Raw genomic sequence first — 27,554 nt, forward strand, 5'->3', positions numbered from 1 at the left:
GTAGTAATAGATTTTAAAGCACATCTTAAGGCAGAAGGAAAGTTAGGTTTGAGTTTCGGAGTTAGGAACCTGAAATGGTAGTAATCAGAGTCATGGATGCCAAAATTGGAAGAATGAAGTTAGTTCCATCATTTACAGGGTGGAGGAGTTCCTGTCTGATGTGGAATGCACTGCTAACAGGAATGCAAGCAGATTCAGTAGTAACTTGCAGAAAGGGTAAATACTTGAAAAGGAAAACATTAGCCATACTTTGGGGAAGAGCAGGAGAGACCAGAGCAAACCAGCAATTTCCCAAACCCATTAGCAGCATGATAGACTAAGTGGCCTGCGTTTGTGCTGCAAGTCTTCATAGCTTGATTATATTGATGGGTTCCATTAAAATGAATATTGCATATCTTGGTCACAGGCTGTTACATTACTTAAGCTTCCTAATGGCAACTCATCTTCAACACTGTAGGGAGCCAGCACCAATGTGGAACAGAACCAACATTTTATAATTTCAAATCTGATCTCTGGCCAACGTTGTGTTTGCTAGTCACTGGTGTCATGAGGGTTGCACTTGGCATCGAAGGTGATTTTTGGCTGTAACTCAAGCTGTTTTTCATAAAAATATTGGAATGCGCTGGACCAACCAACATTGAGCTCCCCCCAGTTCACCTCTCTTCCAGTAGTCTGGTGTAGTATTGGATCATGGATTTTAAATAAAATATTGGCAAAGTATCACAAAAATATAGTTAACAAAACTGAAGCTTATAGAATATAGTCATTGGGCAAAAATTTTGTTTAAGAACAGAAAATAGTGAGTCGTGGTAAACTGTAGTTAAAAATCACACAACACCAGGTTATAGTCCAGCAGGTTTATTTGTAAGCACTAGCTTTCGGAGCGCTGTTCCTTCATCAGGGAGCTAGTGACCTGACAAAGGAGCAGCGCTCCAAAAGCTAGTGCTTACAAATACACCTGCTGGACTCTAACCTGATGTTGTGTGATTTTTTAACTTTATCCACACCAGCCCAACACCGGCCCCTCCACATCGTGGTAAATCTTTAAATTGGTGGGTGGCAGACTGTATTGTTTGCCATGGGGCATTGATACGATCCCTGCTTTTGTTTATTTTATGGAAAGTTAAAGACTTGAGTATTAGAATACAGAGTAAAATTTCAAAGTGTTTTGATGATCCCAAATGTGAGGGAATGATGAACAGCAAAGTGAGTGCAACAGAATGTAGCCTAGCAAAATGGGCAGACAGATAGCAGATGGAATTTTAATACAGAGCAGTGTGAGGTGGTGCATTTTGGAAGGAGGGCTAGTGAGAGACTGTGTGGACTGAATGGCACAGTTCCAGAGTGTGGCAAGGCAGCAGGAACTTGTGGTTCAGGCACTCTGATGTTCGAGGATTATAAGGCACATTGAGACAATAACAAATATGAGATCTTGGGCCTCAAAGGCTTTAAATACAATAAAAAGGAAGTTTTGCTGAACTCTAGTCACGGCCTAGAAGTTTTCTAGAGTATTGCATCTAATTCTGGTCACTGCACTTTCGGAACAATGTTAAAGTTCTCGAAGGTTGAGAGGAGATTTGCCAGACTGATTTCAGGAATGGGGTTGGAGTGAGTTTGGTTTTACTTTTACTTGCAAAGTTAGGTTGGCAAAATAAAGGAGAGTTAAGGAAGAATTGATATGTGACAGGCTTGGATAGTAGAGAGAAAAACCCTGTTTGGATGATGTTGAAGGGGCTTGGGGACATTGGCTTTTATAGAACCCTGGTATGACACTGTACAGAAGATGCCAATCAAGTCTGCACTGACAAAAACTCAATTGTCACTAATCTCATTTTCCCACACTAGGCCCATAACCTTGAATGTTAAGAAATTTCAAGTGCCCATCCAAGTACTCTTTAAAGGTTTCCCACCTCACCTGTTCTCCCAGACAGTGCATTCTATTCTGGATTGGAATTGTTATCTCTGCTTTCTGCCCACAGATGCTCCCAGACCAGCTGAGTTTCCCCAGCAATTTTGTTTTTGTTTCAGATCTCCAGTTCGTTGTTTTATTTTAGTACATTCCAGATTCCTACCAGCCTCTGGGTGGTATGTTTTCCTCCTCAAGTCCCCTTTAACCCTCCTGCCTTGCATCTCAAAATTGTGCTCCCTTCTTAATAACCTTTCAGCCAGGAGGGATAGCTGCCTTCATTCACCCTATTCATGTACCTTGCAATCTTATCCATCTCTATCAGGACCCTCTCAGCCTTCTCTGCTCCAAAGGAAACAACCCAAGCTGATCTAGTCTTTCTTCATAGCCAGACTGCTCCATCCCAGACACCATCCTGGTGAATCTCTTCTTCACGCCCTCCTGTGCAATCACGTCCTTCCTATAGTGTGGTGCACACAGTACTGAGCCATGTCCTTACCAAAGTTCTGTACAGCTCCAACAGAACGTCCTTGCTGTTATAATGTGTACCTCAACTGATGAAGACAAGAGTCCCATATGCCTTCTTTATGACCCTATTAGCCTGCTCTACAAGTACCCCAAGATCCCTGTGTTCCTCTGAGCTTCCTGGTGTCCTGCATTCATTGAGTACTCCCTTGTCTAGTTCCTTCTTCCAAACTGCACCACTTTCCAGGGTTAAACTCCATCTGCCACTGATCTTCCCATTTCACCAATCCATTTATATCCTAACACACTCAACCACAAGCTTACTTATCACACACCTCCACCAAACCCCACCCGCCAACATTCTTATCTCCATCATTTATGACTATTGACTATTGCAAACAAGACACTGATCCCTGTGGTACATCACTGCACACTGGGTTCCAGTCACACTAACAGCCCTCTTATCGTCATTCTCTGTCTCCTGTTACTGTCCATTTTGGATCCAACTTGCCAAGTTATCCTGGTCTAAAGCTTTTACCTTCTCCATCAGTTTCCCACGTGAGGCCTTGTGAAAGGCCTTTGCTGAAATCCATATAAACCACATCAGCTGCACTACACCCGTCTATTTACTCGGTAACCTGCTCGGAAAATTAAACTAAATTCGCCAGCCATGACCTTCCCTTGACAAAGCCATTCTAACTACCCCTGATCAAGTCATGCCCCTCTAAATGGAGATTAACTCTGTCCTTCGCTATTTTCTCCAATAGTTTCCCTACCACTGATGTGAGACTCCCTGGTCTGTAATCCCCTGGACTACCTCTACCACCCTTCTTGTAAAGTGGAATCCCATTAGTTGTCTTCCTGTCCTCTGGCCAGAGAGGAATCAGAGTGAGAGCTGCTATAATTTCCTTTCCCATCTCCCACAGCAACGTGAGATACAACTCATCTGGACCTGGGGATGGTCGACTTTTAAACCCACAAACCTCCAACATCACCTCCTCACTCCCTCCGTCGAACTGCTCAAGAATGTCACAGTACCTCCTCCTGAATTCTGTACCTACATTCTCCTTCTCCAAAGCTGTTTTGCAAGGGATGCTGAGAAATATGATTTGCTTTTAGACAATGAGTGATAATGACTGGGAATTCACTGCTCACAGAAATGGGGATCAATGATTTTGAAAGGATAAAGGAAGGGCACTTTATAAATATAATTTGTTGGGCTGTGAGGCTGGAGTGTGGAATAGTAATGACTAGATTGCTGTATAGATTTGATGGACCAACTAGCCTCTTTCTGTATGTAACATCTGTGACTCTTAACACAGTTATTCACTCATTGAGAAAAGTCCATCTCTCCGCAACATATCCAGGTATCTGGTCCAAGACACCAGTGCCCCAGGCCACTGATCATGCCTCACATTGTTCCACACTATCCATTGCTGATGGAGAGGCACGAACTGTCAGCTTAGCCTGTAAGCGTGCATGCAGAATGATCGCCCAGGTTGGTTAGCGGGTCACCTGGTTGATATCTTGTGGACAAAGGCATTGGCCTCTCCACGGGGATGTGATCAAAATAATTTGACGTCTCAATGAAATGACTCCTTCAGAATTTTCCTTTTGGTTTTGCAGCTATTTGTAAACAAGGCTGCCATTCGATCCATGGGGGATGTAAAGTTCCTGGAGAATGCACGTAAGTGAGCACCATTCTGGGCCAACAATTGTTTTCAACCAGCTGTTACATAACCACTGCTGTTTGGATGTTTGGTGATTGCACTATTTTAGTAGCAGTGGTTCAGTTTGAGAAAGATCCCTGAACAGTGTCTGCTTGTACCAAAAAACAACTCCGTGTTTAAATTTTTTCTTTTCCCTTTTCGGGGTGGGAATAAAAGCAAAAAGCATTTGATCTGGTCACCATGGCCTGTGATTAGTGGTGCCTGAGAAAGGAGTCTGGTTTTAGTCCACAATACTCTTGTGATTTGTTGTGTAGAGGGATGTGTGAGGACTCAGCAAGGCTACTTTGGCAATGCTATCTGTTTGTAGTTGTAAGCTCTGCTTTTAGAATTGCAACAGTTTGGTACCCATGATTCCAGCCTCTATTTTAAAACACAGCTGATAAAGGTTATGCTAAGTTTCTGCTGACCAGTCCCAATTCTGCCTGTGTGATTTACAATTAAAGAGCTGGCCATTGCTTTGACCCCAGCACCATTTACATCACCTTTCGAGAAATATAAACCATTGTACAGCTTTACAAGAGCTGATGACCAGTAAGTAATATCGGAGAAACTGTGCCCTCCCTCTGGTAGGTTTTAGTGTCTATACGTTCAAACCCATGACAAGCTTTGTGGGTTTCCCTGTAACAGGCCAAACAGGGGAAAGCTGGAAAGATGCACTGATCTCTCTTGCTCCGGGCTCTGTACAGCGGTTGTAAAATTGCACGTAGACACGCCAGGGTGTTTTGGCATTGATTGCCTGTCATTGAGTGCACAGGACTTGGAAAACCTCACATGCACGTGTCCTCCGTAACTCCAAATAACATGTGACTCATGGGTCAACGATCACGCTTGATGGTATCATAACAGTGAGTCCTGATGAGCTGGGGCTAAATATATTCTGGCTTATTAAATATAGCCTTCAGTAAATGGACAGGGTTGAAGCTGTGAATCATGCAGCCAGTAAACCATTTGAGACCGAAGAAGATGTTATTGGCAGACGTGACTGTGCGGCGGAGAGCAGCAAAGGGATGGCTTGGACTGACATGATGCCCACGTGCACTTTTCTTGTCATGATATTTCTTCCCCTCTGCCCATGGCCTAGTGCCATTCTTACACTTGCTTCTATGGAAAGGATCTTCCACGAGCTGTACGGTCATGGATTTTGCAGACTTGAGCTTAGAATCCTTGGCTGATCCTACCCATTAACTCGCTGCAGTACTAAGAAAGTACCTCACTGTTGGCAGTATTCTCTTTGGAATGATTTGTCAAACTGAGGCCCTGGTCCACTCCCTCAGGAGGATGTAATCCAGAGGCCTAGGCTCATGCTGACATGATTTCAAATCCAAATGTGGTAACTCATAGTGGACCCATGCACTCACGCCCACTTCACTCTCAACAACAAAACCTACAGACAAACCAATGGAACATCCATGGGATCTCCAATATCAGGGTTCCTGGCAGGGACAGTAATGCAGAGACTCGAACAAACAGCTCTGTCCAAAATTTGGGTCCGCTACGTGGATGTCATCACTAAACGAAATAAATTAGAGGAAACCTTCAAGATCATCAATAATTCCCTTACTGTCATAAAGTTCATATAGAGAAGGAAAACCACAACAAACGGCCATTCCTAGATGTCACAGTAGAGCAAACAGCCAATGGAGAACTTACAACCAGCGTTAATAGGAAAGTAACACAAATGGACTAAATATTGAACGACAGAAGCAATCATCCCAACATCTATAAACAAAGCTGCATTGAAACATTATTTCAATGAGCCACTGCACACTGCAGCGCAGAGGAAAACTCACCTATACTGTGTATTCAAAAAGAACAGACAGCCAATGAACACAGACTGCCGATTTCTCAGCAACAAACCCTCATTGGAAAGAAGGCGGTTAAGAGGGGATTTGATAGAGACATACAAGATGATCAGAGGATTAGATAGGGTAGACAGTGAAAGTCTTTTTCCTAGGATGATGATGTCAGCGTGTACGAGGGGCATAACTACAAATTGAGGGGTGATAGATTTAAGACAGATGTCAGAGGCAGGTTCTTTACTCAGGGAGTGGTAAGGGTGTGGAACGCCCTATCTGCTAATGTAGTCAACTCAGCCACATTAGGGAGATTTAAACAATCCTTAGATAAGCACATGGATGATGATAGGATAGTGTAGAAGGATGAGCTTAGATTAGTTCACAGGTCGGCGCAACATCGCTGGCCGAAGGGCCTGTTCTGCTTTGTATTGTTCTATGTTCCATGTTCTAACCCGAACAAGCAGACAATACACACCCAGAAACCCTAGCCACTCTCTCTTACATCAAAGACATCTCTGAAATGGCTGCCAGACTACTCAGACACCTTGGCATCATGGTAGCCCACCAACATACTAAAATAGCAGCTAATGAACTTGAAAGACCCTATATAGACAATAATTAAAACAAATTTCTGAGAAAAAAAACAGGAAATGACATCACCATAGGAAATGATGTCACCACGTGAAATGACATCACCATAGGAAATGATGTCACCACGTGAAATGACATCACCAACCCAAGGAAACCTGAACATATAAATAGAAAGTGGGTTACACCATCAGTGCTTCATCTGGAGGCTCACTGAAGATGTTGCCTAGTATGGTGACGAAATGTCTGAAAAAGGACATTTCAGCTCAGCGAGCAAACCTACATCCAGAATCTCAACCTGAGCTATAAATCTTCTCAAAACTCACTAACTCATCGAGTCAGAGCGTCCTACAGTACTGAGACAGGCCTTTTAGCCCAAACTGGTCCATCCCGACTAAAATGTCCATCACACTAACCCTATTTCCCTGCACTTGACCCATGTCCTTCTAAACCTTTCCTATCCATCTATTTGTCCAAATGCGTTTTAAATGTTGTTAATGTACCTGCCTCAACCACTTCCACTGGCAGCTCATTCCATATGCGTACCACCCTCTGTGTAAAAGAGTTGCCCCTCAGGTTCCCTTTTATTCTTTCCCCTCTAACCTTAAACTGATGCCCTATAGTCCTCGATTCCCCAACCCTGGGAAAAAGACGGAGTTCATTTACCCTATTCATGCCTCTCATGGTCTTCTACCCCTATATAAGGACCCACACCACCCCTCAGTCTCCTCTGCTCTAAAGAAGAAAGTCCTAGCTTGTCCAGCCTCTCCTTAAAACTCAGACCATTGAGTCCAGGCAACATCCTTGCAAACCTCCTCTGCATTCTTTCCATTTTAATAACCTCCTTCCTATAACAACGTGACCAAAACTAACTGCAATACTCTAAATGCGGCCTCACAAATGTCCTATGTAACTGCAACATAACTTCCCAACTTCTATACTCAGTCCCCTGACTGATGAAGGCCAGTATGCCAAAAGCCGCCTTCACTGCCCTGTCTACCTGTGACTCCACTTTCAGAGAACCGTGCACCTGAACTCCAAGATCCCTCTGTTCCACGACACTCCTTAAGGCCCTACCATTCACCATGAAACTCCTGCCTTGATTGGACTTTCCAAAGTACAAGACCTCTCAATTATCTATATTAAACTCCATTTGCCATTTCTCGGCCCACTTCCCCAGCTGATCAAGGTCCTGCTGCAATTTCTGAGAACCTTCCTCACTGTCCATGATAGTGTCATCTGCAAACTTACTAATAATCATGCCTTGTGCATTCTCATCCAAGTCATTGATAACCCTAATCTTCTCAGCTAAGGCTATCTCATGCCCTCTTTTTTTTTCACCCTCCTGATCTCCTTTTTCAGTAAAGTCCTGTATTCCCTGTATACCTCTAGGGATTCCCTTGATCCTAGCTACCTGTACCTGAGCTATGCCTCCTCCTTTTTTCTGGTCAAAACCTCAATATCTCTTATCATTCAGGGTTCCCCTGTTCCTGCCAATCTTGCTCTTCATCCTCACATCAAGACCTTGAACTCTAGCTATCTCACTTTTAAAGGCCTCCCACTTGCCAGAGGTCCCTTTGCCTGCAAACAAACTCCAACCAACCCCTGCAAGCTCCTGGAATGGAACTAAGTTGAATTAACAAATTGAAAATTTGCAGTTGAAAACTAGGTTCTCACCACGTTCATGAAATTTCCATCAATGATCAGGAAAAGCCCATCTGGTTCAGGGAAGGGAATCGGCCATCCTTACCTGTTCCTATAGCTTATCATCTTATGGTTAACCTGTGTCCTTCTGACTGGATCTTTACTCTCAATCCTTTGCCTCCCTTACCCCGTTCAGATTTTTATTTTACGAGTAAAATGTGGTTTCTACCGGTTCCTTTATGAAAATGTATTGCAGCTCACTTTTACTACAATTCATTCACGGCAGGTTGTAATTAGTTGTGGTCTTGCTCAGGTAAAGGAAGTATAGACAATACTTTTTCCAAACCTTTGGTGTCCTTTGCAAATTTAAAAATTTGTTTTTATTGATTGCAAAATCTATAACATGAGCAGTGATTCCAGTTGTGATCTTAATGGAAAATCACTTTCCGGTCACTGTGAATAACTCCCCATTTTTGGCTAAGCCATGTTTTCTGTCTTACAGGATATCTTTGTAGATTTTTGGTAGGTTCATTGCAATGGTGCCACAATTTAGAGCAGAGAATTTAGAGATGGTTGATTAACAGTGACCTTGTCATCACCACCTCATGAAAGAACAAAACCCAATTAAATCTGTTCTGTTTTTATATTCACTCACGGAACGTGGCTGGGCCAACATTTATTGCCATTCCAAGCATTAGGATAAACTTTAGGAAACAGAGGGTAGGTATAGATGGGCATTTCTTGGGACCCTTGCTTTTGCTGATTTACCTCAACGATTTGGAGGTGGGGGTTGAGGGTAAAATCTCTAAAGTTGCAGATGGTACTAGGCTGGAGAGAATGAGGATGATGCTGAGGGACTTCAGAGGGACATGGGCCAGTTGGCCAATGGGCAGACACCTGGCAGATGGATTTCAATGGAGGGAAACGGGAGGGGATGGTTAAAAAAACACACACACAGAGACAATACAGGCCTCAATGGGACAACTCTGGGGGGAGTAGAGGATCAGATGGACCTCGGGGATCATGTACATGATTCTCTGAAGGTGACCAGGCAAGTTGTAGCAGTTGTTAAGTTGGTTTATAGGATCCTTGCGTAGAGTAGAAAAGCAAGGAAGTGACGTTACACCTCGACAAATCATTGGGTCAGACCACATTTGGAACATTGCGTTCAGTTCTGGGCATCTTATTTAAGGAAGATGTTAAAACCCTGGAGAGAGCGCAAAAGAAGATTTACTAGAATGATGCCTACAATGAGGGATCTTAGATATGAGGAATGATAGAGATATTGGGCTGATTCTCCTTGGAACAGACAAGGTTAAGAAGTGACCTTGTTGAGGTGTTCAAAATGCTGCACAATTCTGACAGGGTAAAGGAGGATGTTCTGTTTCCATTAGTTGGTATGTCAGTAACTCAGGGTCACAATTTCAAGATTGTCAGCAAGAGAGCTAGGAGTGAGATGAGGAAAAACTTCTTTACTTCAAGAGTTGTTAGGATTTGGAATGCGCTTTTGTAGAGAGTGGGGAGGAGGAATAAATCTCTGGAAAATTCCTCTGTGTCTCTGGGCGATCAAAACAAGTCCAGGTGCTTTCCTCATTCTAATCACATCTTATCCTTTCCCAGGTTTATTGAGAATGAATCTCATTGTGAAACTTGACGATGTATATTGTGTTAGCTGAGGATTGGCTTGATAGCTGCTGGAAGTTTAAGACGTCAAAATATTTAAATGAGTGGGGGGGGGGGGGGGAAGAAAAGCTGACAAATTTGCAGAAAACGATGGTGACATTTCCGCCAGTGTGAAGTATAATTCTGTGATTTTTTTGAGAGTCTGTTGAAGTTGTTGTGTAGTTCCTCCACTCCAAATTGGTTTGAACGGCACCAAGCTGGTGAACAGCAGCTCCTCGTGTTCGAGCCTGCTTGTGAACATCCTGCTCACATGTTTTCCACTGAGTGTAATGGGCCTTTGCTGAAAATACCTTGTGGAATGCTTTCATGTCGACGGTGGATTAAGGTGAGAGTCAGCACTGCAGGAGGAAGTGGATACAGTCGGCGAATTGCCTATCCTGTAGCAGCATGTCATACCTACATTCCTGACGAAAATCTTGACAATAAAACAAAAAAAGAAAATGGGTCGGAAGTCAGCAAAGGGAGAGACTGGAGTTACAAGCTCCCCAGTCAACCCTAAACTGACCAGCATGAGCTTTCACCGCTGCAATGCAAAGAATTAGCCTCTGGTTCATGGTGGCAAAAGTGAGGACTGAAGATGCTGGAAATCAGAGTCTGGATTAGAGTGGTGCTGGAAAAGCACAGCAGGTCAGGCAGCATCCCAGAGGCAGGAAAATCGACGTTTCGGGCAAAAGCCCTTCATTAGGAATGAAGGCAGGGAGCCTCCAGGGTGGAGAGATGGGTGGGGGGTGGGGGGAGAAGGTAACAAAGCCCATCCCCATCCACCTATTGTACTGTTGGCTACCTTTTTCCACCCTCCTCCCTGACCTATCACCTCCATCCCCACCCCCATCCACCCATTGTCCTCTTTGTTACCTTCTCCCCACCCCCACCCTCCCTCCCATTTATCTCTCCACCCTGGAGGTTTCCTGCCTTTATTCCTGATGAAGGGCTTTTGCCCGAAACGTTGATTTTCCTGCTCCTCGGATGCTGCCTGACCTGCTGTGCTTTTCCAGCCCCACTCTAATCCAGACTCTGGTTCGTGATGTTCTCTTACCATCTGATGATGGCCTTTGTCGTCAAATCTCCAATTTCACTTGCTGCTACAGAGAAACTTCACTCAGAATCATTGTAACGTGAAACTCATTACTGCAGGGAAAAAATTCAGTTGAATAGCATCAATGCACTTTCGGGATATTTAAAAGGATTACACTCAGACTAAATGAATTAGAACAGGAGAAGGCTTGAGTGATTGGGCCAAGTGACCTGTTTCTGTCTGCTGTAAAGTTGATCTAATTGTAAAGCAACTCCAACTTCTGCAATTTGTTTGTATCTGAGACTGATTTAGCTCCCAAATGTCTTTGTATATGTAAAAGCAAAATACTGTAGATGCTAAAAATCTGAAATAGACACAGGGAGGAGTGGAGAAACTCAGCAGGTCTAGCAGAGAGAGCGAGAGACTAAGTTAACATTTGGAGTCTGGTGTGAATCTTCAGAGCTCTTTAAAGCTGAGTTAGATAGATTCTTCTAGGAGAAAGTGAGGACTGCAGATGCTGGAGATCAGAGCTGATAATGTGTTGCTGGAAAAGCGCAGCAGGTCAGGCAGCATCCAGGGAACAGGAGAATCGACGTTTCGGGCATGAGCCCTTCTTCAGGAATCCTTCTTCCTGAAGAAGGGCTCATGCCCGATGCGTCAATTCACCTGCTCCTTGGATGCTGCCTGACCTGCTGCGCTTTTCCAGCAACACATTTTCAGCTTAGATAGGTTCTTGGTCACAAGGGAGTTGATAATCATCAGGGAAAGGTTGGTAAGGCTGCAATCAGATTATTACTTTATCAAATAATGGCACAGGCTGGTGGGGCTTTTAATCCTTTTGTTTGTAAGTACATTCAAAGCACTTGAGCAACAATATTAATGCTGGTTTGGGGGTAAATATTGGGATCGGGTCACTGGAGATAATCCCCTTGCTCTTCACATGGTGTTGAGATGATTGTGTTGAACACTTCAGGCAGGTGAGACTTTGGTTTTGTGTCTAGCTTTTTCTTTCCGTGCTGTCCAGTGGTGTGTTGCATAACTCACTCTTTTTAATGTTCTTTTTCATTCAGTCGCTAACTAATTTCATTCAGACTGAGGAACTCAGTGAATTTACTGGAGGAAATTTAATCCTATTGAGTCATCTCATGGCTGCACCTTGCAAGTTGTTTTTGGGGGGAGGGGGTCACTATGGGTTCAGAGTTCATAAAGAAACTCATTTGAGATCAGATATGTCTCAACATCAGACAGACTGGCTACTGGGTTTCCAATATGACAGGAGTCTCTGTACTTCAAAAGAATAGAGAGGCTGAACAGGCTGGGACTGTGTTCCCTGGAGCATCAGCGGCTGAGGGGTGACTTTATAGACGTTTATAAAATCACATGGGGTATGGATAGGATAAATAGACAAGGTCTTTTCCCCAGGGTAGGGGAGTCCAAAACAAGAGGGCATAGGTTTAAGGTGAGCGGGGAAAGATATAAAACTTTTTCACGCAGAGGGTGGTGCGTGTAAGGAATGAGCTGCCAGAGGAAGTGGTGGAGACTGGTACAATTACAACATTTAAAAGGCATCTGGATGGGTATATGAATAGGACGGGTTTGGAGGGATATGGGCCAAATGCTGGCAAATGGGGCTGGAGTAATTTAGGATATCTGGTCAGCATGGATTAGTTGGACCAAAGGGTGTGTTTCCATGCTGCACATCTCTAAGAGTTTAATTTTCTGTGTGGGGAGTTGTACCTGAGAGATTCTCGGCAGAGTTGGGTGGATGAGCCGCAGTGTGAGCACGTAGCCCAGGTGTTGCTGGGATTCTACCTCTCCTGGTTGACAACCTGACATTTCAGTTCCAAATTCAAATGATTTATTGTTACACCTTGTGTCTGACAGTAGTGTCTTTGCAGGAACACATTGATTGCATTTTTAAATGAATCGCTCGTTCTTCCATCACAGTCTTGGTCACTGTCTGGGTCAAAACTGTATTCAGCTGAGGTCAGTCAGTCGCACACTCACCTTTGAGTCAGAAACTCATAAGTTCAAGTCCCACACAAAGAGATGAGTCAATCCTGCAGGCTGATACTCGCGGGCAGTCCTGATGACTGTTACGAGGTAAAAACAATGACTGCAGATGCTGGAAACCAGATTCTGGATTAGTGGTGCTGGAAGAGCACAGCAGTTCAGGCAGCATGATGAGTGTTGCACTGCTTGAGCCATCCTTCAGACATGAAACTGAAAAGGATTAGTGTTATTTAATCTTGGGACCAGCACAACTCCCAGTTTTCCTCTAGGAAGTGGAGGTGAGCTACCTCCTTGAACTACTGCAGTCTCCATGTGGTGTAGGTAGACCCACAGTGCTGTCAGGAGAGAGCCCAGGAATCTTTACTTTTGAATGTGATGGATCCAATGACATTCTTTCAAAGAGCAGGGAACTTCTGTCTGATGTCTTGGCCAATATTTATTACTCTCTAATAGCACATTTAAAAATGCTCTGGTCATTCTCTCCATGTTATTTTGCAATCATTCTGTGTGCAAATTGGTTTCTGTTCATTGCATTACTGCAGCGACTACACTCCGGAGATGAACATCAGTGGCTGTAGAGTACCTTTGGGTTTTCTAGGATTGTAACACGTAGAAGAGCGAGTTTCCTTCATTACAGCCACTTTATTCCGTTGCCACCCCCACAAAGAAATGAAAATTAATAAATGCCCAGGTCTGCCGTGAATGACACGGACTGGTTCCACCCATCTTGAATGCCTCAAAATAGAGCTCATCTGTGTTCATTTCCAAGTTCTTTGTGTTTTTTTTAAAATGTGATTTGCGAGGGGAGGAGAGATACATCTTTCTGGGTATATGACGCAGTTTGCTGAATTGTCCCCAGCCATGCAAGTCCTCCAGCCTGGGACATGATCCGCGTCATAATGATGCTGAACCATTGGAAGGTCTCCACCATGTCCAAGAACAAGGCTAAATAAAGTACAGACTATAATTATCGCTGTTAATACAACCTGTGTTTATACTCCCCATTTTCCATATGTTTCCTTTACTCCTGTTGATGACTCCTTCCCATCTATTTTGAAGGATCTTGTGCCAAGTTTTGTTTTGTTTTTATGTTTATGTATACGTGTTGTTTAACAAAAGACTTGGTGTACAGGTCTGTCTCCTCCCCCGTCTCCCGGAAGCATTAGCCATTAATAATGGAGTTAGTTTTTCACTCACTCTCGCTATCAATCTCTATCAGTCAGGCTGCAGATGACCCAGACATAAGGCCAAGAATACTCTTGGGAGCAACAGCTCCATAATCACCTGTTTCTTCCAAAACATGCTCCACTCGCCACACGTCAGATCTCCAATTACTCAAGTACTGTACGCTAAAGAATTGCTTTCTGAAAATCAACCCTATCACTATCTTCTCCATCAAAAGCCTTTTGGAAGTTGAAGTTTATTATGTCATGGGGCTTTTCACAGTCCATATGGACTCACTCGCTTCCTCAAAACAAGTCTGGGTTTTGATAGACACTGTCTTCCCCTTTCTGAGTAACACAAATTAATTACTGAATGTAATGGATCCAACTTTGCTGATGATGTAAGGCAGGGCAGGAGTGTAAGCTGTGAAGGAGATTCAGTCTCCAAGGGGATATAGTTTGGTTAGTGTGAGGTTATTCAGTCTAACTGGAAACATGGGGCAGCAGATTCTTCTGTAAATTAATTCTGGTGCTCAAGTGGGATTGGAGTGCCCTTGTACATGAAACGTAGGAAATCAGCAGTGATACAGAAAGCAATTCATTGTCAAACGCCACAGTGGCCTTTATTGCAAGACAGTTGTTGTGGAAAAATGAATAAGGGCAGCACAGTGGCCCAGTGGTTAGCACTGCTGCCTCTCAGCACCAAGGACCTGGGTTCAATTCCAGCCTCGTATGATTCTCCCCGTGTCTGCATGGGTTTCCTCCTGGTGCTCCTGTTTCTTCCCATGATCCAAAGATGTGCAGGTTAGGGTGGATTGGCCATGGGAGATTGCCCATAATGTTCAGGGATGTGCAGGTTAGGTGGGTTAGCCATGGGAAATGCACGGTTATAGGGTAAGGGTAGGGGGTTGTGTCTGGTTGGGATGCTCTTTGGAGGATTGGTGTGGACTTGGAGGGCCGAATGGCCAGCTTCCACATTGTAGGAGGTTCTATGATGAAGTCTGCCTTAGTACAGCATTGGGGAATCTGAGCCTGGATTGTAGGCCTCCAAAATCTGGAATGACACTCAGCAGGTTACTTAAATCCTAACCCTGAAGACCACTAAGGACTGTTATAGCTCTTTGGGAGGGTTTAAACTAATTCAGCAGGGGACAAATTTGTAGTTTGAGTATGCAGGAGGTTGAGAATAGTGAGGTCAGAACTAAGGTTTCAAGGTTGCAAGGTTTCAAGGTGCACCGGCAAGCAGGAAGGTGGTTTGAAGTGTGTCTACTTCAACGCCAGGAGCATCTGGAATAAGGTGGGTGAACTTGCAGCATGGATTGGTACCTGGGATTTCGATGTTGTGGCCATTTCGGAGACCTGGATAGAGCAGGGACAGGAATGGTTGTTGCAGGTTTCGGGAGTGAGATGTTTCAGTAAGAAGAGAGAAGATGGTAAAAGAGGAGGAGGTGAAGCATTGTTCGTCAAGGACAGTATTATGATGGCAGAAAGGATGTTTGAGGACTCGTCTACTGAGGTAGTATGGGCTGAGGTTAGAAACAGGAAAGGAGGTCACCCTGTGGGGAGTTTTCTATAGGCCTCCAAATAGTTCCTGAGGTGGAGAGGAAAGGATCACAAAGATGATTCTCGATAGGAGCGAGAGTAACAAGGTAGTTGTTATGGGGGACTTTAACTTCCCAAATATTGACTGGAAATACTATAGTTCGTGTACTTTGTCCTGTGTGTGCTGGAGGGTTTCCTGACACTGTACTTAGACAGGCCAACAAGAGGCGAGGCCACATTGGATTTGGTACTGGGTAATGAACCTGGCCAGGTGTTAGATTTGGAGGTAGGTGAGCACGTTGGTGACAGTGACCACAGTTTAGTTATGTTACTTTAGTGATGGAAAGGCATAGGCAAATACCGCAGGGCAAGAGTTACAGCTGGGGGAAAGGCAATTATGATGCGACTAGGCCAGATTTAGGATGCATAGGATTTTGAAGGAAACTGCAGAGGATGAGCACAATTGAAATGTCGAGTTTATTCAAGATACTGCGTGTCCTTGATAAGTATGTACTGGTCAGGCAGGGAGGAAGTTGTTAAATGAGGGAGCCTTGGTTTACTAAGGAAGCTGAATCTCTTGTCAAGAGGAAGGAGAAGGCTTATGTTAGGATGAGATGTGAAGGCGCTTGAGAGTTACAAGTTAGTCAGGAAAGACCTAAAGAGAGAGCTAAGAAGAGCCAGGAAGGGACATGAGAAGCCGTTGGCAGATAGGATCAAGGAAAACCCTAAGGCTTTCTATAGGCAATAAAAGAATGACTAGAATAAAATTACAGCCAGTCAAGGATAGTAGTGGGAAGTTGTGTGTGAAGTCCGAGGAGATGGGGAAGCGCTAAATGAATATTTTTTGTCAGTATTCACACTAGAGAAAGACAGTGTTGCCGAGGACAATACTGAGATACAGGCTACTAGACTAGACAGGATTGAGGTTCACGAGGAGGTGTTAGCAATTCTGGAAAGTGTAAAAATAGATAAGTCCCCTGGGCCAGATGGGATTTATCCTAGGACTCTCTGGGAAGCCAGGGAGAAGATTGCAGAGCCTTTGGCTTTGATCTTTATGTCGTCATTGTCTACAGGAATAGTGCCAGAAGACTGGAGGATAGCAAATGTTGTTGCCTTGTTCAAGAAGGGAATTAGAGACAACCCTGGTAATTATAGACCAGTGAGCCTTACTTCAGTTGTGGGTAAAGTGTTGGAAAAGGTTATAAGAGATAGGATTTATAATCCTCTAGAAAGGAATAAGTTGATTAGGGATAGTCAACATGGTTTTGTGAAGGGCAAGTCATGCCTCACAAACCTTATTGAGTTCTTTGAGATGGTGACCAAACAGGTGGATGAGGGTAAAGCGATTGATGGGGTGTATATGGATTTCAGTAAGGGGTTTGACAAGGTTCCCCATGGTAGGCTCTTGCACAAAATACGGAGGCGTGGGATTGAAGGTGATTTAGTGGTTTGGATCAGAAATTGGCTAGCTGAAAGAAGGTGGTGGTTGATGGGAAATATTCATCCTGGAGTTCAATTACTCATGATGGCGTACTGCAAGGATCTGTTTTGGGTCCACTGCTGTTTGTCATTTTTTATAAATGACCTAGATGATGGTGTAGAAGGATGGGTTAGTAAATTTGCGGATGACACTATGTTGGTCATTGTGGATAGTGCTGGGGAATGTTGCAGGTTAGAGGGACATAGATAAGCAGCAGAGCTGGGATGACAGGTGGCAAATGGAGTTTAATTTGGAAAAGTGTGAGGTGATTCACTTTGGAAGGAGTAACAGAAATGCAGACTACTGGACTAATGGTAAGATTCTTGGTAGTGTAGATGAGCAGAGAGATAGCTGTGTTCTTGTACATAGATCCCTGAAAGTTGCCAGCCAGGTTGATAGGGCTGTTAAGAAGGCGTATGGTGTGTTAGCCTTTATTGGCAGAGGGATTGAGTTTTGGAACCATGAGGTCATGCTGCAGCTGTACAAAACTCTGGTGTGGCCGCACTTGGAGGATTGTGTACAGTTCTGGTCACCGCATTATAAGAAGGATGTGGAAGCTTTGGAAAGGATGCAGAGGAGATTTACCAGGATGTTGCCTGGTATGGAGGGAAGGTCTTACGAGGAAAGGCTGAGGGACTTGAGGCTGTTTTTGTTAGAGAGAAGGTTGCGAGGTGACTTAATTGGGATATATAAGATAATCAGAGGGTTAGTTAGGGCCTTTTTCCTCAGATGTGATGGCTAGCATGAGGGGGCATAGCTTCAGATTGAGGGGTGATAGAAATAGGACAGATGTCAGAGGTAGTTTCTTTACTCAGAGAGTGGTAGGGACATGGAATGCACTGCTCACAACAGTAGTAGACTCGCCAACTTTAACAGTATTTCGGTGGTCATTGGATAGACATATGGACAAAAATGAAATTGTGTAGGTTAGATGGGCTTCAGATTGGTTTCACAGGTCGGCACAACATCGAGGGCCGAAGGGCCTGTACTGAGCTGTAATGTTCTATGTTCTATAACTTAATCCCCGAAGTCCAGAATCACCTATGTTATACTCTGTCTGAGGCCAACCTTCTGAGAAAAGAAATTCCTCCTCATCTCAGCCTTAAATTGGTGCCCCTTTCTTCTAAGACTATATCCTCTGGTCCTGAACTCTCCTATGAGGGGAAACATCCTCTCAGCATGTCAAGCCTGTTAAAAATCCTCTATGTTTAAAAAAGATCACATCTCATTCATATGCAGGATCCCCTGTTCTCTGCAAATATGTTCAAGCCTTTTTGGAATAACATAGAAGCTTGGGAAGCCTGTGGTTCTCCATTGCTTTCACAATGGCAAAGTCTTGGCTGTCATTGACATACCAACCAATCAGGAGGAGGTGAGGACTGCAGATGCTGGAGGTCAGAGTTGAAAAATGCATCGCTGGAAAAGCACAGCAGGTCAGCCACCAAGGAGCCAACCGTACCAACCAATCAGCACCTTTTTCCTCCCATGGTTTCAATTGTGAAAGTTTGAAATTTGGCATTCTTGTGTTTGTCCTGATGAGTACAGGACCAAAAGCCTCCGGAATGTTACTCTTCAGCAACAATCACAGTATATTTCTTGAGTTTTATCAGCCAGAGTTTAAAGAGATGATCCTGATGCATTCATCAGGAAAAATACTTGCGCACACCAAAAATTCTAAAGTGGAATTACTTAGCAGAGATGTTCAAAATGTTCAAAATCTCCAAGCTCAGTTATTCACCTATATTTGTTCTTTCACATGCTATTTGGTGGGTTTCCAGCGATGTCTGCCCTTATTTGTTTCATAAGATGTTGAACTTTTTCACTCTTGAATGCTGTGAATTAATTTGTATTCAAGTGTTTTCTTTAAGAATTCTTGCTGCTTTCCTGTTTTGCGTCGAATCTCTCTTCCTTCCTGGTGTGTGGGCACTTTTCATTTTTCTCTCTCGTTTTCCAGCAGTTATTTTTAGTCGATCATGGTCCTGGAATTTAATGCTATTGTTCTCTTCTTGCACAACCCCATCCTGTTCAATATTGTTATAAACAGTTAAAAGCTTTTCTTTTCCATTTAGCTGCTACATATTTTGAAAAAATCTTTAATTTTGTTTGTGTCTCTTCTCACTCTGAGGCTGGCAGCTGGTGAAATGTTTTTATTTTATTCACATTCCTTTTTAAGGCAGGAAACAACTAAAAAACACATGCAGACCGAGGAAGGAACAGGACGTGATTCAGATCTAACTCTTTGAACTCTGGTTGCAGGAGACAAAACTGGCCGGGTGAGGGGAAAGGATAGCTGGAGTTAGGTTTGGGAGGGTTTATCTGGTGCTCCATCTGTGGTTCAGTGAGTAACACACTCTAACCTCTAGTCGGAAGGTTGTGGGTCCCCTTTCCAGAGACTGGGTTCAGTAATCCAGACTGTCGTTTTCAGCACATTTCTGTTTGGGTGAGAAGTTAGGTGATGGTTCCCTGGTGTCTTGCTCAATATTTATCGGCCAGCTAACATCCTATAAAATGAGCAACTTACTGGCCATTGTCCCAAGTCTGTCCTCCTTGTTTGCAATTCACTTTCCCAGAATCAGAGTCATAGAGTAACACAGAATGGAAACAGGACCAAGCTGGTCCATGCTTACCATGATGCCCACTCAACTAGTTCCAATTGCCTGCATTTGGTCCATATCCCTGTAAACCCTTCTCATCCATGTACCTCTCCAAATGTTTTTTTTCAAATGTCGCTATTGTGATGTCTCCACCTCCTGATGCTGCCTGGTGTGCTGTGTTCCTCCAGCCTCCTGCCTGTCAACTCAACCACTTTCTCTGGCAGCCCGTTCCATATACGCACCACTCTCTGCATGAAGAGGTTGCCACTCAGGTCTTCCTTAAATCTTTTCCCTCTCACCTTAAACCTGTGCGCACAGTTTTCAGTTCCCCAGAGGAGGTAGAGCCATTATTCACAGCTGGGTTCAGCAGATATTTGGGTGATGAGGGACTGCCAAGAAAGTGGGGTTGTTGAGGCCACGTTTGACTCGCCATGGCCAGAGAGTTACCCCTGCTTCTGTTACGATTGAAAGTGAATCTAGTTCATTGTAGTTTCTCAATGTCCAAACTCATGTGTGAGTACATTGTTGGCGAGCTAGAGACTGCCATGTGTCTCTCAAGACTTCACTGAGCTCCCTCTGTATGTCTGACCTCTGATGTCCTGTGAATTTTGGTGTTTTGGTTGTAGTCATTTTCCTGTCTCGATATTAACCATGGGAAGGATCGCACCATGATGTTCAGTGCCTTCAGTACTGTTGCTGTTCCTTGGTGTCACCTTTATATGGACAGCACCTTTGCACCCCATTCCTTTGCCAGTCAGCCTGCCTGCATTGAGCCTATAGTGGAAGCTGTAGCTGTGTTGTTCTGACAGGCTTCGAACTGAGTGTCACCTGAACAGAATCTGGATTAGAGTGGTGCTGGAAAAGCACAGCAGACCAGGCAGCATCCGAGGAACAGGAAAATTGACGTTTCAGGCAGTAGCCCTTCATCAGGAATCTGTCACCTGAACAGACTGAGAGTGTGTAGGTCTCATTATCAATAATCCTTTGAAATCTTGACTGATTGAGAGGGTTCTCCTATTGACCGCATTACATTTGATTCTGTCTTTGTGAATCAGATTTTTTTTTTGAAATTATTGGTTTGTTGCAAATGTCCGAGCATGATGAGAGCAGCAGCTAGTTTTACACCAGTCTGGAGTATAACTACTACATTGCCAGCACCACAACCTTTAAGTTTATCAGCTCCTTAATACAAGGAATTAAACGGGGCAATATGGTGGCTCAGTGGTTAGCACTGCTGCCTCACGGCACCAGGGACCCGGGTTCAACTGACTGTGTGGAGTTTGCACATTCTCCCCGTGTCTGCGTGGGTTTCCTCCGGGTGCACCGGTTTCCTCCCACAGTCCAAAGATGTGCAGGTCAGGTGGACTGGTCGTGCTAAATTGTTCGTAGTGCTAAGTGTATATGTAGGGTTACTCTTCGGAGGGTCAATGTGGACTTGTTGGGCCGAAGAGCCTGTTTCCACACTGTAGGGAATCTAATTTAATCTAAACCTGACAAGGGTGGCACGGTGGCTCAGTGGTTAGCACTGCAGCCTCACAGCACCAGAGACCCAGGTTCGATTCCATCCTCGGGCGACTGTGTGGAGTTTGCACATTCTCCCTGTGTCTGCGTGGGTTTCCTCCAGGTGCACCGGTTTCCTCCCACAGTCCAAAGATGTGCGGGTCAGGTGGACTGGCCATGCTAAATTGCCCATAGGTGCTTTGGTCAGGGGTAAATATAGGGTAGGGGAATGGGTCTGGTGGGTTACTCTTTGGAGGGGCGGTGTGGAATTGTTGGGCCAATGGCCTGTTTCCACAGTGTAGTTAATCTAACCTGACACTGCTATTCATGATACTGGGATTACTGTAAGAGGATGATTTGACTGGGATTGATGGATGATGTGGGAGCAGCACATAACTATCCACCAGTGTGGAAAGAGAACACCCATGTCATCAGGCTGAGCTCAATGGCCTGTTCCTCAGATTGTCGGCTGCTGGGTAGGAATCAGTGACTGTGCTGTCTGTGAGACAACTTGAGCAAAGCAGGAAGATCCAGATATTGAACTTGGAGGACTGAAATTCCATCAGTGTTGGGATTACTTCTGTTCAGCTGCAGGGCTTCAGTTTAACATCATGTGCAGATGCTGGTCATCGTTTCAGTTCAGTTAACCAGCATGCTGCTTGTTAGCCCTTAGCCATCAGTGTTTCTTAGCCAATACCATATTGAGGCAAACATTAAAGAGCCATCCTAAATTGGGATGTCACTCAGAAGATCGATGTCAGGGAAGCTGTGAGAGTAAACTCCCACAGTCCAAAGATGTGCAGGTTAGGTGAATTGGTCATGCTGCATTATCTGTAGTTTCTAGGGATGCATAGGCTTAGAGGATTAACTGTGGGAATTGGAGATGAAGTGGGTTCTGGGTGGGATATTATCTGGAATGTCATTGTGGACTCAATGGGCTGAATGGCCTGTTTCCACACTGGAGGGATTCTGTGATTCTCTATTCTAACCTGACCACGGAGGGAAACCATTTCTGGCAATGCTGCATCGTCTTGGTATATTTCTAAAGCAGAAGAATTCTGGAAATATCCTTTGCTTTCCATGGTGTTTGAGCGGAAAACAAGTTGGAATGTAACTCAACATGTCGACATTCACACCGCTGACTTCCGGGTGGCCCTAGCCAGCTGGATATTTAAATAAAAACATGAATGACCTGTGAATCACTGGTCGGTTTGGGGTTAGCATTTGGTGTGGAGAGACTGACAAAAGAGGAGAATTCCACTTCAGAAAGAGAAAGTGCTTTTGTTATCTGGGTAAGAATGGGGGAGGGTGGAAGAATGAATGTGAAAAGGTTCTGGTATGTGGTGGCTTGAATGTATAAAGACTTTGATCACCTGATACCATGGCTTCTTGACATTGAACTGGTTCCAGCTTTAGTTTTCCAGAGAGATGTGATGAGTGCAAACAGGAAGGTCTGTAACAATATACCGAGTCATTAAATATTGAAGAATGAATGAAAAACGTCACAGGCTCCACACACCGGCTCAATTAGCCAAATGGAGTGTAGCACGATGCTGCAGGAAAATGTGCCAATGTTTTCTATGCCTTCTTCAGCTCACTGGGGTAAATGAACTCTTTCCATTTGGTTGCATTTCCTTGCATGAGTACCTTTGTTGCAACCACTTGATGTTCACATCCTAACTGCTGAAGATAGCTTTTCCCCTGCTCCTGTGCTTTTCAAACACAGTTTGGTTTCATTATCTAGTCTGTTTAGAATCCTAAAAGAAACCCAGGAATATGGACAGCAATGAGCCGTTTCACTTAAACCAGAGGACCCAACCTGTGCTTAAATGAAATTAAATTCACAACTGTTTGCAAAGTGTATTTCAATGAGAAAGAGTTCCATCTATGGGAAAGGCAAAGCTGATGGTAATGATTCATATAGAAGCAAATTAGATTTCTTTCAGGGAATCGATTTGGATATGATATCAATAATTTGAGACTTAACATGTGGTAACAGACTCTGGGAGAGCAAGTGCTTTTTGAATAAACCAGGAAGTGCTGCAGGAGTTCAGCTGGTCTGGCAGCATCTGTAAAGAGAGAATGAGAGGTGACTTTGAACCTTTGGTTTCCAAAGCACAGCTCCACTGGGGACTGACTTGCCTCACACCTGGGTCTGTTACAGACTCGCCAAAGATTGATCATCGTGGTTAGTTTAAAATGCTGCTGTCGTGTCATGTAATGCCAGAATGGTAGATGGCAAAGTTTGATCTTTTTTTATAAACAAATTTACAAATGATTGTTGGGATATTTGATCTTTCAAGCCGACTCCACTGTTCACTAAGATTGAGTTTTGATTGTGGTTTCAACCCCATTTTCTTAGCGATTGATTCATTCTCTTTTCATTCGCCTGTTAATCATGAAACTATCTCCCTCTGCCTTAAAAATATTTGCACCATGTTCTGGGGATTCGTGAGACTCGTGACCATCATTTAAAAAAACCGGTCCTACAGCAGTCTGCCCACCTGCTTTAACCAGCACTTCAGGTCTCCTTGTCGTCTCAAGGTTCCTCCATCCAATCTGATTCAACCAAAAGAAAGATTTGCATTTCTCTCACACCTTTCACAAATTCTGAATGTCCCCATGTTGTTGTTGTTGTTGTAGTGGAGGGAATCATCTATTTCTTATTCGTCAATCTGGAAACGATGGAGTCCGTTACCTCGTGAACTTTGTTTTCAAATACTGTTCCTTTTAATATGATTTTCAAAAGGTTATTTTTAGCAGAAGAAGTATCAATTTTGCATCTTCATAGGGAATTGAGAGGAGCTGTTTGTCCAGTTAATTTTCCAAGTTTTCTCCCTTTCTCTCCCCCTGTTGTTGCTGTTCAGGTTGACTCTGTACCGAATTGATTGATCTTTTGTTGTCAGATGTACTGAGATACAGTGAGAAGTGTTGTTTTGCATGCTATACGGGCAGGTCACTCCCAATCCTTCTGGGGTCAGCCAATTGAATCCTTCAGTCTCTGTTGAATTAGCGTCTAGATTAGAGTGATTTATCTCTCCACCCTTCAGGCACTCTGCCTCTATTCCTGATGAAGGGCTTTTGCCCGAAACGTCGATTTTCCTGCTCCTCGGATGCTGCCTGACCTGCTGTGCTTTTCCAGCACCATTCTAATGTAGAATCTGGTCTCCAGCATCTGCAGTCATTGTTTTTACCTCTGTTGAATTAGGGTCAAGTTTCTGTTAAAGTCGATGCAAGGGCTGTGGGAGTCACTAACAAGAGCAGTATTTATTGTCCATCCTAGCTCCAACCTGGTGGGTGGGAATTTACTTATCTGTGGGCAGAAGTGAGGACTGCAGATGCTGGAAACCAGAGTTTAGAAAAGAGTGGTGCTGGAAAAGCACAGCAGGTCAGGCAGCATCCGAGGAGCAGGAAAATTGACGTTTCGGGCAAAAACATTTACTTATCCACGCTACTTAACTCTGCGATCTGCCTGTATTGCTCGCAAGATAAAGCTTTTCACTGAGCCTCGGTACACGGGACAATACATTCAATTCAATTCAATTCAGCAGCTACAGGAACATCTACACTGCTGGGTTATGAAAGCTTCGTGTTTAGTCATTGCTGGAGTCTTGAGTTTGAAGGAATGTGGATACCTGATTGTTTTTAAAGAGATAAATGAAGGGACATTATTTTTCATGAGTCATTTCTTGGTAGTCACATGTCTTCTGATACCTGCTTGTATACTAGTGACCTCTTGCCTGGGTTTATCCTGGTTGGATTGCAGGGTTTGCTTTGACTGTTATTTGGATCGATCGGGAAGAGGCCTCTTGAAAGAATTGATTGATTGTTGTCACATGAATAAGATACAGTGAAAAGTGCTGTTTTGCGTGCTATACAGGCAGATCGTACCATACAGATTGTATCAGGGTAGTAGAACAGAGTGCAGAATACAGTGTTACAGCTGCAGAGAAAGTGCAGAGAGAGATCAGGATCAACGTTTGAGGGATCCGTCCAAAGGTCTGAAAGCAGTGGGGAAGAAGCTGTTCTTGAATCTATTCAGACGTATATTCAAACGTTTACATCTTCTGCCTGACGGAACAGGTTGGAAGAGAGTATAATCGGGGTGGGAGGGCTCTTTGATGATGGTGGTTGCTTTCCCGAGGCAGTGGGAAGTGTAGGTGGAGTCGATGGATGGAAGGCTGGCTTGTGTGATGGACTGGGCTGGGTTCATGACTCTAGTTTCTTGCGGTCTTGGGAAGGGCAGTTGCCATGTCTTACTGTGATGTATCCAAGTAGATGCACCACAGAAAGGTTGGTGAGAGTCCTTAGGTACATGCCAAATTTCCTTAGCCTCCTGGGGATGTGGAGGCATCGGTGTACTTTTTTGACCATCGCATGGGTGGTCCAGGGCAGATTGTTGGTGACCGTCACTCCCAAGAACTTGATATGTCTCCACCTCAGCTTCATTGATACGGACGGCCGTGGCCTCTACTCTGCTTCCTGAAGTCGAAAACCACTTCCTTTGTTTACTTGGCATTGATGGAGAGATGGTTGTCTTGACACCATGCCGCTAAGCACTCTACCTGTATCCTATATTCTGTCTCGTTGTTTGAGCCAAGGCCTGTAACAGAAGGAGGTTTTTCTAGCTTGGCTCCCCTGTTCTGGTGATGAGCCCCTGAGGAGAAAGTGAGGGCTGCAGATGCTGGAGATCAGGGCTGAAAATGTGTTGCTGGAAAAGCGCAGCAGGTCAGGCAGCATTCAAGGAGCAGGAGAATCGACGTTTCGGGCATAAGCCTTTCTTCAGGTGATGAGCCCCTGAGCCCACCTAAGACAGTACCTGGAGTCCAGCCACTCTTAACATGTGAAATGGCTGAAATAATTTATTGCTGTTCTCTGAATGACTGACTGTGTGTCTGTATAGGCCCTCAGAGACCACTGCATATGTTCAGCAACTTCCATCTTGGTGCACCAGAATGGCACCCTAACAGCCACTGGAACTCTCAAACCCTTACTGCTTTTCTTCAGGAGTTCTTTTTAACTTGTTCATGGGATGAGGGCATCACTGGCTAGACCAGCATTTATTGCCCATCCCTAATTACCCAGCAGGCAATTGAGAGTCAACCACATTGCTGTGGGGTCTGGAGTCACGTGTAGGCCAGACCAGGTAAGGATGGCAGTTTCCTTCCCTAAAGGACATTAGTGAACTAAGACTTATTGGTCAAAAATGTTGTTTAAATCTCAGCAGAGAGCTATCAATTTTTGCCTCCTTTACCATGAGGGTGTGGGGGGTGGGGGGGGGGGGGGGGGGGCGGGGCATGTGTATTGGGTTGTTTAGAAATATAAGCATTAAGTTTGAATTATAAAAATATTGGTCAGTTTCGCATCTTTGTGGAATAAGGTTTTTGATTTTCAGTATGTTTATTTAATAAACCTGGTGGTTGCAATGTTTTATTTGGATTGGAATGTACAGAAAGCATTGGTCATTTCTGGACTGGGTACAACAATTACATTGATATTAAGATGCGTGGAATAATGGGACAAGGGAAAGTCCTTCCATCTCAGTCATAACAGCTATTAGGGAGGAAGTTCCTGGATTTTGACCAATGGAGATGAGGAAATGTTAGTGACATTTTCAAGTTAAAGTGGTGTTTTGTTTAGAGGGAATATGCCACTGCTGATGTTCAGGTAAACCAAATGTCATCCTCTTTCTAGACACTAGAGGCATTTATTTTGAGAGTTGCTGCTAAATGTTCCAAATGAAAGACCAGTGTTTAAAGCCAGCGCTCCAGTCAGTTCCTGCTGATTGTTATTGTCACTCACTAACAAGTATGATCACTCACCTAGGAATCTCCTTGTCACTGGTCAGGGGTTCAACGGATCCTTGTGGCTGATGAGCCCAATCCTACAGGCACATCTCCCATCCCACTCGGCAGGTTTTTCCGGGAGATGGGATTGAGATTGTGGGCATTCCTTTCTGCAATTCCTTTTCCATACTTGCTCTTGCTGATGGATGTTCTCCCTTCATTCAGGAGCTACCTTCCAGTCGGTTTCTTCTGAATGATTGTGTCGAGCGCGTTGATACCGACGTTGCATTTCTTGAGGGAAAACTTCAAGCAATCTTTGAAAGCTTCCTTTGTCGTCCTCCAGTTCTCTTTTTTTATATTTGTTAATGGGATGTGGGTTTTGCTGACTAAACCATCTCGAGCGGGCATTTAAGAGTCAATCACTTTGCTGTGGGAATGGAGAAGGCCAGCAGATTCCTACCTTAAAGGACATTAGTGAAACGTATGAGTTTTTCCTGACAGTCGGCATTGCTTTCATGGTTTTCATTAGACCTTTAAATTCCAGGTTTGTACTGGATTCAAATTTCACCATATGCCATGGTGGGATTTGAACCAGGGTCCGCAGGATATTGCCTGGGTCTCTGGATTAATAGTCTAGTGATAGTACCGT

General features: G+C 44.1%; 1 protein-coding gene across 2 annotated transcripts in view; it reads left to right on the forward strand.

The window, feature by feature from the left end:
- jag2b (jagged canonical Notch ligand 2b) overlaps positions 1-27,554 on the forward strand; it is a 256,596-nt gene that overhangs the window by 145,055 nt on the left and 83,987 nt on the right. For both annotated transcript variants that reach the window (XM_087989575.1, XM_087989576.1), the window contains exon 5: positions 3,998-4,058. In XM_087989575.1, coding sequence (XP_087845701.1) covers positions 3,998-4,058 — 61 coding nt within the window. The remainder of the gene's footprint in view (positions 1-3,997; positions 4,059-27,554) is intronic.

This window comes from Chiloscyllium plagiosum, unplaced genomic scaffold, assembly GCF_037043375.1.
Source record: "Chiloscyllium plagiosum isolate Xiang-an unplaced genomic scaffold, Cpla_swu_hap1 HiC_scaffold_8, whole genome shotgun sequence".
NCBI lineage: Eukaryota > Metazoa > Chordata > Chondrichthyes > Orectolobiformes > Hemiscylliidae > Chiloscyllium > Chiloscyllium plagiosum.